The 13,738-nt window shown below is 36.0% G+C and overlaps 1 protein-coding gene across 1 annotated transcript in view; it reads left to right on the top strand.

The window, feature by feature from the left end:
- Nucleotides 1–13,738, top strand: part of nfxl1 (nuclear transcription factor, X-box binding-like 1) — a 143,829-nt gene that overhangs the window by 107,241 nt on the left and 22,850 nt on the right. The window contains exon 16 of the mRNA XM_039751397.1: nucleotides 9,579–9,600. Within this exon, the coding sequence (XP_039607331.1) occupies nucleotides 9,579–9,600 (22 nt within the window). The remainder of the gene's footprint in view (nucleotides 1–9,578; nucleotides 9,601–13,738) is intronic.

Genomic DNA, 13,738 nt, shown 5'->3' with positions numbered 1-13,738 from the left:
GACATTGCACTTGTATTTCATCATTTAGTATAATCGTAATGTAAAAATATTAACAAATATATATTCAAATGTTATACTTTTTACATTAAAAGTAAATTTGTTGTTGATTCTGTTATAGTGACTGTTGGTCACAAACACAATATTAATGAGTCTTGCTTGTTCATTGACTCTTCAAAAGCCTTAAAGCAGTCCTTCTTCATAAAAGAAATAAATTCTCTTCTCTACCTATATCACATACTATTAACTTGAAAGAGTTGTATGAGAACATGACGTTACTTTTAGAAAACATTCAGTATCAAAAATATATGTAGAGTATCTGTGTAGATGTAAAGGTGATTACATTTTTGCAACTTAAATACACCAGATGCTGTTGTTTTTTTTTTGTATGAGTGGGCAGTAGGCACAAAAAAATCCACTACATACAGAAATAATGGATATAACATGCCTCACTATGGTTCCAGAAAAGAAAGGTTTGGTAAACAGTCCAGTTGTTGACACTAAGGAAGTTTATCTTACTCCTCAGTTACCTTCTCAAGTCATACTAACAATAGGGTGCTTTATGACATTGAAGGTTAATTTCTTGGACCCTCAACTTCTGCTGAAAATGTACAAATCGACTCCTGCATGACTTATGGCATAAAATTCCACTTTTATAAATTCAAATTAATCACATTACTTCGGTTTAGTGTGATTGTTAATAACTGTGACTCTTTGGGATACTGGTTTTGCTAGTTTTGTAGATGCTACAAAAAGAAGACTAAAAATTTTCCCTTAATTGGCGCTTGTTTTAATAAATAAAATATATTTAAAGCATCAATACAATGGTGACTGCCAAAGCCTAAATTGATTTTTTACATAATCATATTGCTATGGTTCCCATGCTTATGCTTTTGCTTGAAAGTTCATTATAGTCTTATTTCATTAAAATGAATTTTGTTGTATTCTTAAATTAAATCTTGGTGTTTAGAAATTTTATTTTCTTCTTACAACACGATATTCTAATGTTCTGGTGAATATATTAAATATATATGATAACAAACCAGCTAATCTGACCACCTTTAATTCCTTGGTGATAAGTACAGCTTCCAAGTTTAGCCCAGGAAATTCCTGTGATTCAGGAAGTAGCATTGAGTATGCTGTGGTGTATCTCACCTTGTCATTCTTCTTATTCTTGTTTGCAAATGATCCATTCATGTAATTGTTTAAATACAACATAAAATCAAAAGGAATAACACTCTTTAATACTAGATGATTGCTCTCTGCCCTTTCAGTGTGGTGTGCTTTCTTGGCAATCAGCAGACATGAATAAATGACATGACATAAGCTGTGTAAAAAATTTTGACTCTAGCTTAAGGTACCTGCCATTAAGAATGAGCCTAATTGTTAGTCTTCAATGTGTAGTCCAGCTATAATTTAGTGGTTGTAGTGGCTACTATTTAGCCCAAAATATATCTTAGAGAAAGGCATGAAAACACTATTGCTTCTTAAGAAGATTGACTGAATGCTCATTTACTATATATTAGAAGTAGAAAAGGGTGCAGAGCTAGAATCTGTAATTAGCATGGGCCTGCGTAACATCCGTGTGGGCGAGCCATAATTCTGAGGTCCAGAGAATTATTCAACCATTTCAATGTGACACATTATAGTTTACTTCTTATAATGGAAACCATTAATTTACATTTGTAAAATGTGTGTAGCGTTAAACATCTACAACAGCTAGCTTTTCTTTGACAAAGTCTACAGAGAAGGTTTTCAAGGCCAGTATCGCACACAAGCTGTTGCTAGCATAAACTGTTAGTTTTTAGCAATTTCACGAATATAAGGTGAAGAGCTCATAAATGATACAGAATAGATATGGGGTAACATATATTGTGAATCTAGCAGTAGAATGAATGTAATACAGTAAAAAAAGGTCAATCCCTTTCACCAACAGCCCACAATAAAAGCATATTTGCAGCTGGATAAACACCACACATTGTTGCACATCACGAAAGGGACTAATCTGTAGTCAAGGATGAATTTCACAGGTTGTAGTGGTTACATAATTTATTTTAACTATTAAATATTTGATTTCCACTATAGAAATAGTCTAATTGGGTGGTAGTTTTTAATCACTTGTGCTATAATTCACTTTTTTCTCCTGTTTTAGTCAATTTATTTACAATAATTTAATCTGTAAGAGTCCACGCTTGATATGTGCAGCCTGGTTTATGCATATTATAGCAGACTTTGGGGGTTGTTCTTTGATAAGGTTTGAGTAAAAGCTGGGTTTGTCTCTTAAGACTAGTAAACCTTGTAGGAAACACAAATGTCACTCAAGAAGGGGAGACTTTAGGTTCCTGTGAGTTAGACTTGGGGTTCTGGGTGAGGATAGGATTAGCCATGTAAAAATCACTTGATGTCACTAGACAGAAAGCTGCTGGGATTGTTAATGATTTTTTTGGCACTCCGAAAAGGAAGTAAACATAAATGGTTTGTTTCGATTTAGTAATTGCAGATTATGGTTCTACTGAACTTCTCTTTCATCAATACTGTACAACTTTTTTTGTTTTTGCACTGTATGAGAAGAAGTGAATATGGTCAATTATTAATTTACAGAAATGCTAACAAATATTTTAGTAAGGCTTCCCTATTTTTCCTTGGTTAGATGATGTTTCAGTGTCCATCTTCCTCATCTCACTCTACATGTTGGGCACTTGCCTGTGTCTTATCAACTTTAATTTCAATCTCTCACTTGAAAGAATGTTATTTCATTTATGCAGTTTGAGTAAAATAGAAAAAAGGAAAGTATCAGTAAGAGTGTCTGATTAGTTTGTAGTTAAATTGTATCAGTTTGATGTGCTTCAGTGTTGTGCTTGTTCTAGGAGGGATAAAATGAAAGTTTAGAGAAATATATGTGGAAAGGGGGCTGACAGTGGAGTTCAGAGGTGCAGCCAAAAGTTTTGTGGGATAGGGAGAGGGGAAATGCACTGAATAAAACCAAACTATTGGTGCATAATTGAATCTGGTCTTTTCAATGAAATTGCTTGGCTGAGCTGAGACCTCTAAGGATTCAGAAAACTCTGCTTCAAGTGGATTGGAAAATGTAAAAAATGGCAAGGATGAAAGATTCACACAGGCTAATTGGCATGTCATGGAGAAAGGCCAAATTCAGTGACTGCTGAAGCAGAGCTGACAGCAAATGAGTAGGCAAAGAGTATCATGAGAGCTTTGTTAACAAAATGTGATGGGTGATTTATTTAGGCATGTAGCTTGCCCGATGATTATTTAAGTATTTGTTAAGTTTAAATAGTATATAGTGGTGTGTATTAATGAGCTAATATTGTTACTGTGTATACATTTTGAATTCAGTGTTGTTTATGATTTTATACAGTATAAATGCATAGTTCATATATAATTGAATACTTCATATAAAGATTGTTAGGTAAATTTGAAATAGAATTTTATTTAGCAAGATTGAATTAAAAACTTGATAAACCACCTTTATTTCCAACTTTATTGCAACACTGATCTTTTGACATGGAGGTGGACAGTTGGTTTTTGGAGGGGCTGTTTACAGTTGTCAACTAACTTAACATGCATGTCTTTAAGAGTGTGTTAGAAAAACTGGAGTACATGGAAGAAGAACCACGTAGATATGGGATGAAAGCACACATTTTACAATTAACAGATGTGTAAAGGATTCAAGCCCAGTATGGATAATCTGTGAAAGAACAGCACTAACCACTGTACTGCTGCACCAGAAACTAATGAAGTATAGTATTATTATTTAATAAAATGTATTTTTTTTATGCTTGGTGCAACTAATACTTGTAGTTGTACTAGTTATTCATATTATATATAGTCATATTTAGGTAGTAAAAGTGTACCATATATTTATACAACTTATGCCACTAATTTATTGAATCAGTTTTAATATGATTAGATACTTTTAACAATTAAGACAAGCATAGTACTTTAAGTATTCAGATCCCCCTTCCCCAAAAACAAGAGAGACCACATGAAAAGAAAAGAAGCAAAAGAATACTTAGAATATGGCAAAAGCTATCATATTTTAAAGTCTTAGCTGAGAATGATATTGAGGGACTATTATAGCCTGAAATATTGCTCACTTATTATTTGTAATATAAATCTAATTTTATCTGATTTTAAGTAATTTTGAGGGCATGATTTTTCCTTTGCGAATTTTTGGTCACTTCCAGCATGGCAGATATAAAGTGGCACACAAGTAATATAGCAAATGGACAGAGTTATCCTTAAACTGCTGCTCTATTCTGTGATATCCTTAAAACATACTAATAGATGAGGATTTATAGTAATCGAAGACTGTTTGATAGGTAGGTAAAGATTTAGTCCATTAATGTTAAATAGAAAACCTAGCCACAACATCTGACCAAGGGAAGCAGATTTTTGAGAACATTTTGGTTGACTTCTCACTGCATCCATCATGGCTAACACGGTGCAACACCCTACTGCTAAATGTTTTAGTAAAATATTAATTTAATCAATGTTAAATCTCCCAGCTAATGTCAGGTGAAGATTAGATCAGCTGCCAAATGTTGTAGATTTTACAGCATTTCATTTTTGTTTCTGTTTACATACAAAAAATGTTGACCCCTTGTATGAGGGGGGGGTATTCTGATTTTGTAAGTGTTAAAATATTAACTTGTGAATAAAAAGTTTTTGCACTTGTGGTTTATATACTTCTTGCTTAAGAACCAAGATAAACACTAATGCCGAAAGCTACAAAGTGATATATCATCCTATGGCAGCATTTCTAAAACTATAGAAAAATATTCCTTGGGAGATTTGTTCTTGACTTGTGAGCATATAGTAGGGCCAGCCTACGTTATATGCCAGGGATAGAAGATGGGCTGCAGAATTCTGTTGTAATGGTGGGGGTCTGTTGAGGATGACCCAAGGTCTAGTCAATCTTCATCATCACCAATAGAAAAAAATTTTGCAGCCATAGAGAAGATTAAGTTGTGAATTATAGGTTGATGATTCATGAGATAATAGTCAGTATAGGATTAATTATGGATCAGTTGATTAAATGTCTAATAAACAATTTAACAAAGGCAGGTTCTCTGTACAGTGTGTGCCTAGAATGTTGACTTTTGAAGCAAAGTATTGCCATGTCCAGTGTTCTAAGGATATTCTCAAGCTAATGAGTTCAGACTAAAAGAAATGTAAATAACATTTTATAACTGTAATGAAATGGATGCTTAACTATAACCCAAAGTCCAAACGACAGTTATAGTAATGAAGTCGAATGTCTTCCTAGGTCCACGCTAGTACCACAAATACCTTTTTCTTCTTCTTTCGGCTGATCCTGTTAGGGTTCGCCACAGCGGGTCATCTTCTTCCATATCTTCCTGTCTTCTGCATCTTGCTCTGTTACACCCACTACCTGCATGTCCTCTCTCAACACATCCATAAACCTTCTCTTAGGCCTTCCTCTTTTCCTCTTGCCTGACAACTCTATCATTAACATCATTTTCCCAATGCAATCTTACCTCTCTGACTTTATCTCCCAACCATCCAACTTGTGCTGACCCTCTAATGTACTCAAATCTGATCCTGTCCATCCTCGTCACACCCAGTGCAAATCTTAACATCTTTAACTCTGCCAACTCCAGCTCTGTCTCCTGCTTTCTGGTCAGTGCCACTGACTCCAACCCATATAACATAGCTGGTCTCACTACCGTCCTGTAGACCTTCCCTTTCACTCTTGCTAATACCCTTCTTTCACAAATTACTCCTGACACTCTTCTCCACCCATTCTGCCCTCCCTGCACTCTCTTTTTCACCTCTCTTCCACAATCCTTGATACTCTGAATTGCGATTCCAAGTATTTAAACTCATCCACCTTCATCAACTCAACTCCCTGCATCCTCATCATTCCTCTGACCTCCCCTCCCCTCAAGACACACACATACAATCTGTCTTGTTCTTACTAACCTTCATTACTCTCCTCTTTAGAGCAAACGTCCAACTCTCCAGGGTCTCATTGATCTCCTCCCTACTCTTGCTACAGATCACAATGTCATCAGCAAACATCATAGTCCAAGGGTACTCCCGTCTAAACTTATCTGTGAACCTGTCCGTCACCATTGCAAATAAGAAAGGGCTCAGAGCCAATCCCTGATGTAATCCCACCTCCACGTTGAATGCATCTGTCACTCCTACTGCAGTTCTCACCACTGTCACACTTCCCTCGTACATATCTTGTACAACTCTCATGTACTTCTCTGCCACTCCTGACTTCCTCATACAATACCACAGCTTCTCTCGAGGCACCCTATCATATGCTTTCTCCAGGTCCACAAACACGCAATACAACTTCTTCTGGGCTTCTCTATACTTCTCCATCAACACCCTCAGAGAAAACATTGCCTCTGTGGTGCTCTTTCCTGGCATGAAACCATACCGCTGTTCACTAATCATCATCTCCCTTCTTAACCTAGCTTCCACTACTCTTTCCCATAACTTCATGCTAGTGCTGCAAATATACTGTGCCTATTTTTTTTTATAACAATCAGGGTATAGTCTATATGTATTACATGGCTGAAAAAACTCTCATAACCAGGCAATATATTGCTGATTGGCAGTACCCCCATTACTCCCTTTATCCATACACAAACACACTACACAGGTAGTAAAGACTGCTCTGTGAAACTGTACATTATAGCTGATGCCACACTCACCCTGTTTCTCACTCTGATGGGCATCTACAAGAAACATCCTGTGCCAATAGTGAAGAGTTCAGATTAGCTACAGAATGATACAGAGTGATTACACAAGCAACCGTTAAGCAGCACAAGAAACATTGTGAATATTATAACAAGTGTACAGTAGACCCACGCAAAGATGCGGTTCAGGGTTCGCAGACTCAGTCGTTTGTGGATTTTTCCTTAGAACCTAAGTATTAATTGTTAGTGGAATGCAGCGATATCCTCCGCAATTTTTGTTGGCTTTTTTCATAGCAATACTGTGCTATTGAGAAAACAGGAAGCAACCACTGAAGGAAACGCGGTTTGGGATGGTGAAAGTAGCCAATCTGAGAGCGTTATTCATTTCTCCTTGCTGCTGATTGACTGCTGCCCTGTGACACGTCTCCAGCTGAGTGTTCTCGTGTTTTCCATTTTGTTACTGTATTCATTTTGTTATTCTTAAATGCACAAGATGTCGCCGCAACGCCCTGCACCTTCTAAGGCTTCCGGGACTGAGCCTAAGTGCCAGAAGAAGTTTAAAACACTCCAGAAGAAGGTTGAACTACTGGATTTGCTCCGGGAACTAAAAAGTTATGCTGCAGTAGTGTGGCACTATGGCATTAATGAAAGCACCGTATGCTACATAAAGAAGAACAAAGCAGCGATCCAGAGTACCGTATCTGTACGTTTTTGTGATAATGCAAAAAAGGTAATAACTGTAAGGCATAAAAATATTGTCAGGATGGAATCTGCCTAGGCATTGTGGATCACCGACTGCAGGAAGAAGAACAACCCCTTGGACGGTAACATCATCCGTGAGAAAGCACGGAAATTGTACCAGCAGTTCACTACAGGAGACAATGTAGAAGGTACCAAAGAACCACAACCAGGACCATCAACAGCACCGGAGCCTGAAGACTTTCAAGTCAATAAGGGATGGTTTGATCGTTTTCATCATCATCAATATTATTCATCATTGGTGAGTACATGTACATTTTACTGTATTTTAATTAAATTATTATGTATTTACTCTACTTATAACTAAGAAAACGACAGTGCATACCAAAGAAAACGCGCTTGCATGAATTACAGTGCGTATAACGGTAACATCAGTATTTTACATTCTAGCAGTATAGCAGTACAGTACTGTACAGTATATGGGTTTACTTTTACATTCTGTATTTAGGTAATGTATTAAGGTCATTTTTTAGGTAATGTACTGTATTAATGTATTAAGCTGAGTTTACAAACGAAATTAAAGTGCTTTGGGGGCGTACTGTATTTAGGGTTTAAAATATAAAAATAGGCATTTAAAAGGCATTTTTTAACCACTTCCAAAAGTTGCGGTTTTTCACAATTCGCGGGTGCTCTAGGAATGCAACCCCCGCGAATTGTGGGGGTGTACTGTATTCGTGTTCATAGGGGTTATGTTGATAAATATAACTTCTTTGGTTTCATCTGTGTCTTTCTTAATAGGTCAGCCACAAAACTTTCTGATCACCACTTAGTGACATTTCATTGGCAGAAGTGTCAATGTCAAAATTTAGTTAATGCACAAGAAAGACAATAACAGTATGGTTTAAGTAGCAAATTATGCAGATTTCTAAATTAATTGTTCTCTTCTATAGTAGATTGTTTGTTAAGTACAAATACCAAAAATTTTTTTTTTTTTAATTTTTATTTCTATTGTTTACTCATAATCAAAATACTTACGTAACTGTGATTTAGCAGTCAATTGCAGTAAAAAGAAAATTTCTGATTTTCTGTGAAAGCTATTCTTGATTTGTATTAGTGGAAAAAAGGAATCTAATACGTCCCCTTACTTCATACACTTTTCGTAATGCTTCTTGTTTCAAGCAACACAGCACTACTATCAGCATATGGTTTGTCATCCTGTAGTCAGAAGCATATTGAATGCATGTCTTCTCTTTTATTCCAGTTCCATGTATTGGCCCCTGCTAGATTGAGCAACACTTATAAATGTAAAGGCAAAGAAAGCAAAATACATTATAGTATCTATTTACTTGTGTTAAAATAAATTTAGCATTACTTAGTTCAAGCTTATGTGAAGAGGTACAAAAGGGATGATAGTCAAAGGTACCAGCAGAAGATAGAGAGAGATGTAACATAGACAGAAGTATACCAGTCCAAAAGAGCAATGGGTTGCCCAGTGGGTGTGTGTGTGGGATGGATTGGGTTACCAGGTGCTTGAAAAAGAGAGGTTAAAAAGAAAAGAGAAGAGGCTGAAAGATATCTTGGCCGACAAATACCAGCAGATGGCTCCAGCATAGGCCAAAGTTCTTTTTCAAGGCTAATATTGTTGACAAATGGTGCTAGGCCAGAACTCATCTGCTCCGGATAACCAGCACTTAAATAGCAACTGAGATGCAGAAAGACTGTTCATGGGTGTGCTAATCATGTGTTCATATAGAAGGCACCCCTGACCTAATTCCAGCATTTGCCTGAAAGTGACCCTATTTGGAGTTATAAAGCAACTTCATGGTCAAGGTCCATTTAAGATGGCATTTAACAGGTGAGTTGGTGCAGAGGTTGCATTGGCAGGATAACAAGATAAAAATATTAGTTAAAAAGTGAGTTCTTTAGTGTTACTTTAAGGTAGTTAAATGGGTGAGCCACTCCACTGGAAAGACCTGAGGTCAGGAACTGCTGTGAAAGGCTTGGAGTGGTAAAACATTTTTGTTTTCCTCAGGTTTTTTTTTCCATTTCAAAACTGAGCATAACTGTCTATAATTATACTTGTGAGGTCAATGTTTCCATACTGACATAAATATCTATTTTAAATATTTTATTTAGCATTGTTGTTGTACTCATTGACTAAATGTGTTTGTTGTTTTCTCTTTGTAGGATGTGTCTTGGGCAGCATGAGGTGAGCCAAATTCTATATTCCTAAATGATATTTTGTAGTTTGTGTAATTTTTCTGTTTATGAGTTATTTAAAGCCATATTTATTTGTTTTTTCACAAATTTTGTGTCTCTTATGTGGAGTTGCTCTGGAGTGATAGGTGTTGGATGAAGCCAGTAGAAACTAGCAGGATGATTTACAGAATTCTAAGACTGATATTTTAGATTCAGAAAATGCATAGATGGGTGGATTTTTTATATTTAAGAACTTAAAAAAAAAAAAACTATTAAAATGTGCACCAGTCAGCCACAACATTAAAACCACTTGCCTAATATTGTATAGGCTTCCCTCTGGCCACCAAAACTGGACTCCACAAGACCTCTGAAGGTTTCTTGTGGTATCCAGGACCAATACATTAGCAACAGATCTTTTAAATCCTGTAAGTTGAAAGGTGATGCCTCCATGGATCAGCCTTTTTTTTGTGATTTCCTACAGAGGCTCTATCTAATTGAGATTTGGTGAAATTTGGTGGCCAAGTTAACACCTTGAACTCTTTGTTGTGTTCCACAAACCATTCCTGAGCAATTCTTACAGTGCTGCTGAGCACATTATTCTTCTGAAAGGGAATATCTTTGCCATGGTAGGGTATACGTGGTCTGCAACAATCTTTAGATAGTGTCCTGGTGTACCAGATCTGCAATTTTGAAAACAATAGTTTAGATGGTTTGCTTCAGGCTGTGTTGATTATCTTATCAGGTGGAATCCGCACTTTGACAGCCAGCCAATCATCTAGACAAGGAATTGATAATCTAGCTCTCAGTCACATTAGTAGACATTGAGATTAAGCTTTTACTTAAATATTGTGTTTATTTGCATCAAAACCAATAGCAGCAACAATAAGCAATACAAATAGTTATAAAACCAGATTGGGTTCAGTCTTCATATCAGCAGGACACTCCAGATGGTCCACTTCCTTAATTATAGATTACTTATCCTTAATTAAAAATCACAAGAATGATTTCTTGCTGGAGTGAGAGCTCCATTAAAATGTGTAGCAGCTAAAGAACAGCAGATAGAAAAGTCAATTTAAGTGTCCATTTTAGCTAGAGAAATGTTTTTTCCCCAAAGTGGCCATTTTTCCCATGCAGCGACTGAGAGCTGAGCTCTTTACAGTAGTGTTTGAAAAGCAGCAACTGAACAGGAGAGAAAGCTCCATTTTTGCAACAAGAAGCAACTGAACTGAGAGGGGTGTCTTGTTGAAAAAATAATAAGAGAAAGAAAATTTCTAATAAAAAGGTAACCAATTTCCTCACCTTCTTACCCAAAATCTGTGTGAATACTTTTACTAGCAGGATGAAAACTTTCTCAAAACACAGAAATGTTAGTAAATCATTATCATACAAGCTCCAGGGTGATGTACATAGGAATGAAAAGCTGTTTGCAGTTTCTAATAGATTAGCTATAGAAAACATTCTAAGGTCCTGCTTCACTTTTTAACTATGTAAAATACTCTAAACCCTACTATGTCTTTCACCTGTCACAGAATATACTTCACTCCTGTTCAGCATGATAAGACTCTCATGCTTAGGTCTTTTACATGAAACCTGTCAAATAAAAAGGTTAAATTATCTTGCATACACTGCATAATCCGGTTCAGTGTGTTTGGATCATCTTACTTTACTCTTTATTTTAATTCTTTATTAACTTTATGCTTAACTTTGTCCTCAGTGCATTTTTCTTTTAATTTTCTTATTTCATGTCAATTTATTATAGTACAGTAATATATTTCACATCAGTAGTGTTCTAAAAAAGTATTTGATTTTGAAATGTGACTTTAAGAAGTTTGGGTACCAGCTGTACCTTTTAGCAAATTACCTACATTGACACCCTCCAACCTCTAAGAATTCTTCAATTCTCTAAGACCAGAAAAAGTTGCTTTCATGGTTTTATTATTTTACCATAATGACATTTTGGCAGTAGCCCACATTTTGTTCAATTACTTCTAAGACACAGCATTGGTTTGTTAAGGGGCATAATCCTGGAAGTTGGAGCAATGATGTGACTCAATGGTATTTAAACCAGTATTCCACATTTCTTATCGTCCCAAGTTTTGGGATAGAACCTAATAGTTGACTGCATTCTTTCTCAGTAATTTTTTGGCAAATGATCTTTATCTTCACTCTTTTAACTTTAATTCTTGATTCTTTTTTGTTTTAAATGAAACCTGTGTTTCATTTCCTAGTCCATACTATCACTTTTCTCTCTCTACCTCTATGGTACTGGTAGAACAGCTTAACAGTTTTCTTTTAGCACTTCGTTTTTCCTACCTGTATAACTATGTTATTGCAGCCAAAAATGATTATTTTGTAAATGATTAATCTATCCACAATTTTTGTCTGCAACATTTGTATTAAAGAAAATAAATAAAATGCAGGAAGAAACAAAACATATGCAATTGCAATAAAGAGAAATAAAACATTTTCCTCCCCAACCTTGTCAGCAAGCAAATAAACAAAAACAGATAATGTCAATGAAGTTGTGTTGTACATGACTATATCAGTAAGGGCAGATGTGTACAGCCAGATTGAAAAGGAAAGGCAGAAGAGAGGATATGTTCTGATCATTGCCAGCCACCAGATAGCTATTCACCCATAAGTCTGGAGACCAAAAGTCACAAATGCCACTCCCTGATGTTGGAATCAGCTGCTTGGTTAATCCTCAATACAAAGAGTTCAGGAAAAGATAGTTATAGAAAGAACATCTTCAAGAATCAAAAGAGGCAGAACAGGGTGAATTCCATGAAGAGACCATAGCAAATTTAGCAGAGCAAGGTACAGAGAGTGAAGCTGGATCAGGCTGAAAGAGTGTATGGAAAAGTCCATGAAGAGGTACATATGAGGTGACGAAGGAATCTAGACAGAGACCATTGAAGAACGGGAATTTGAAACATCAAACCAATAGGGAGTAACAGTGGGCAGTTTCTAAATGTGTGGAGGAAAATTCCAGGGATCTTTAAGGAGGAAAAGTGACAAAAGTGGATAAGCTCATAGCAAAAAAAAAAAAAATATGTGAGTAAGATATAAATGCTAGACAAAATTAAACTGAGTATGCTGATGGTTGGGGTTCCTGGAAGACAGAGTGATATTTTTAAAGTTAGTGTTCCATTACATGGCAATGGAGGATGGGAGATCACATTGCCAAACCGAATACAAGGATATGGGCTTGTAGGTGGCTTTGCTTAGTGCAGCAGATAAAGTGGCAGCTGTTTTATTTTCTATGATAAGAATAATGAGAAAAGACAAAGTGGATGAGAAAGAAGAGGAGAGAAAAATGATAGACCACATATCTAAAGGAGTCCGAAGTCCCATGTCATCTGAGACAAGGTGAAAATCTTTTTTTAGTTGGTACCAAGACATAAAGAATAAAATGGCTTTACCTTTAAGGAAGTGAAAAAGGTGTGTTGGAGGCATGGGGAAGCAAGCATTTATGCTTGAACAAGTTTAAAAAGACACTGCTTTTTGGGACTTCAGGGACTCCATATAAGACCACTTAAGAGGAGAAAAAAAATGCTTACTTCAACATGTTTATTTAAATTTGAAGTCAAATTCTTATAAGTTGCTTTTTTCAAATATGACTGTGGCAAAGTGAAAATTTAGTTTCCATGTCTCAGCAGTGTGCAGTAAGCATGGGAACGACCTACCAAAGGAGCAGTGGAAGACACATTATTGCTCTCTTATGTTTTAATGCTATTTAGCGTTCCGTCTGCTGTGTCTGAGCAACATTGAACTATAACCTAAGTTGACAACGCAATTGATGGGTCTCTTTTATGCCTCTGCTCTATCTAGATGCATAAACTGCCTGGAAAAAAACAGCCAAAAAAGTATATTGATAATACAGCTAACTGGTTATGCCTCTGTTATCCAAAATTAATTATAGTATGTTTAATAAATATGTAGGGTTTTTGCTATAACCTAACTTAAAACTGCTTGGATTAATAATGTACTGAGTAGGTGCTTTTTTCAGTTTACTGCACTTTGTAACTCCTGTTGATTTAATATTTGTTACTTTTCTTTGGAGACTATAGTAGAAATTGGATGCAAGAAAGAATTGATTGGATTTTGTTTAAACCCACAAACTCATTCAAAAGGGTAGATACTTGCTA

Source organism: Polypterus senegalus, chromosome 4, assembly GCF_016835505.1.
Source record: "Polypterus senegalus isolate Bchr_013 chromosome 4, ASM1683550v1, whole genome shotgun sequence".
Lineage (NCBI taxonomy): Eukaryota > Metazoa > Chordata > Cladistia > Polypteriformes > Polypteridae > Polypterus > Polypterus senegalus.
This window is presented reverse-complemented; position numbering and strand designations above follow the sequence as displayed.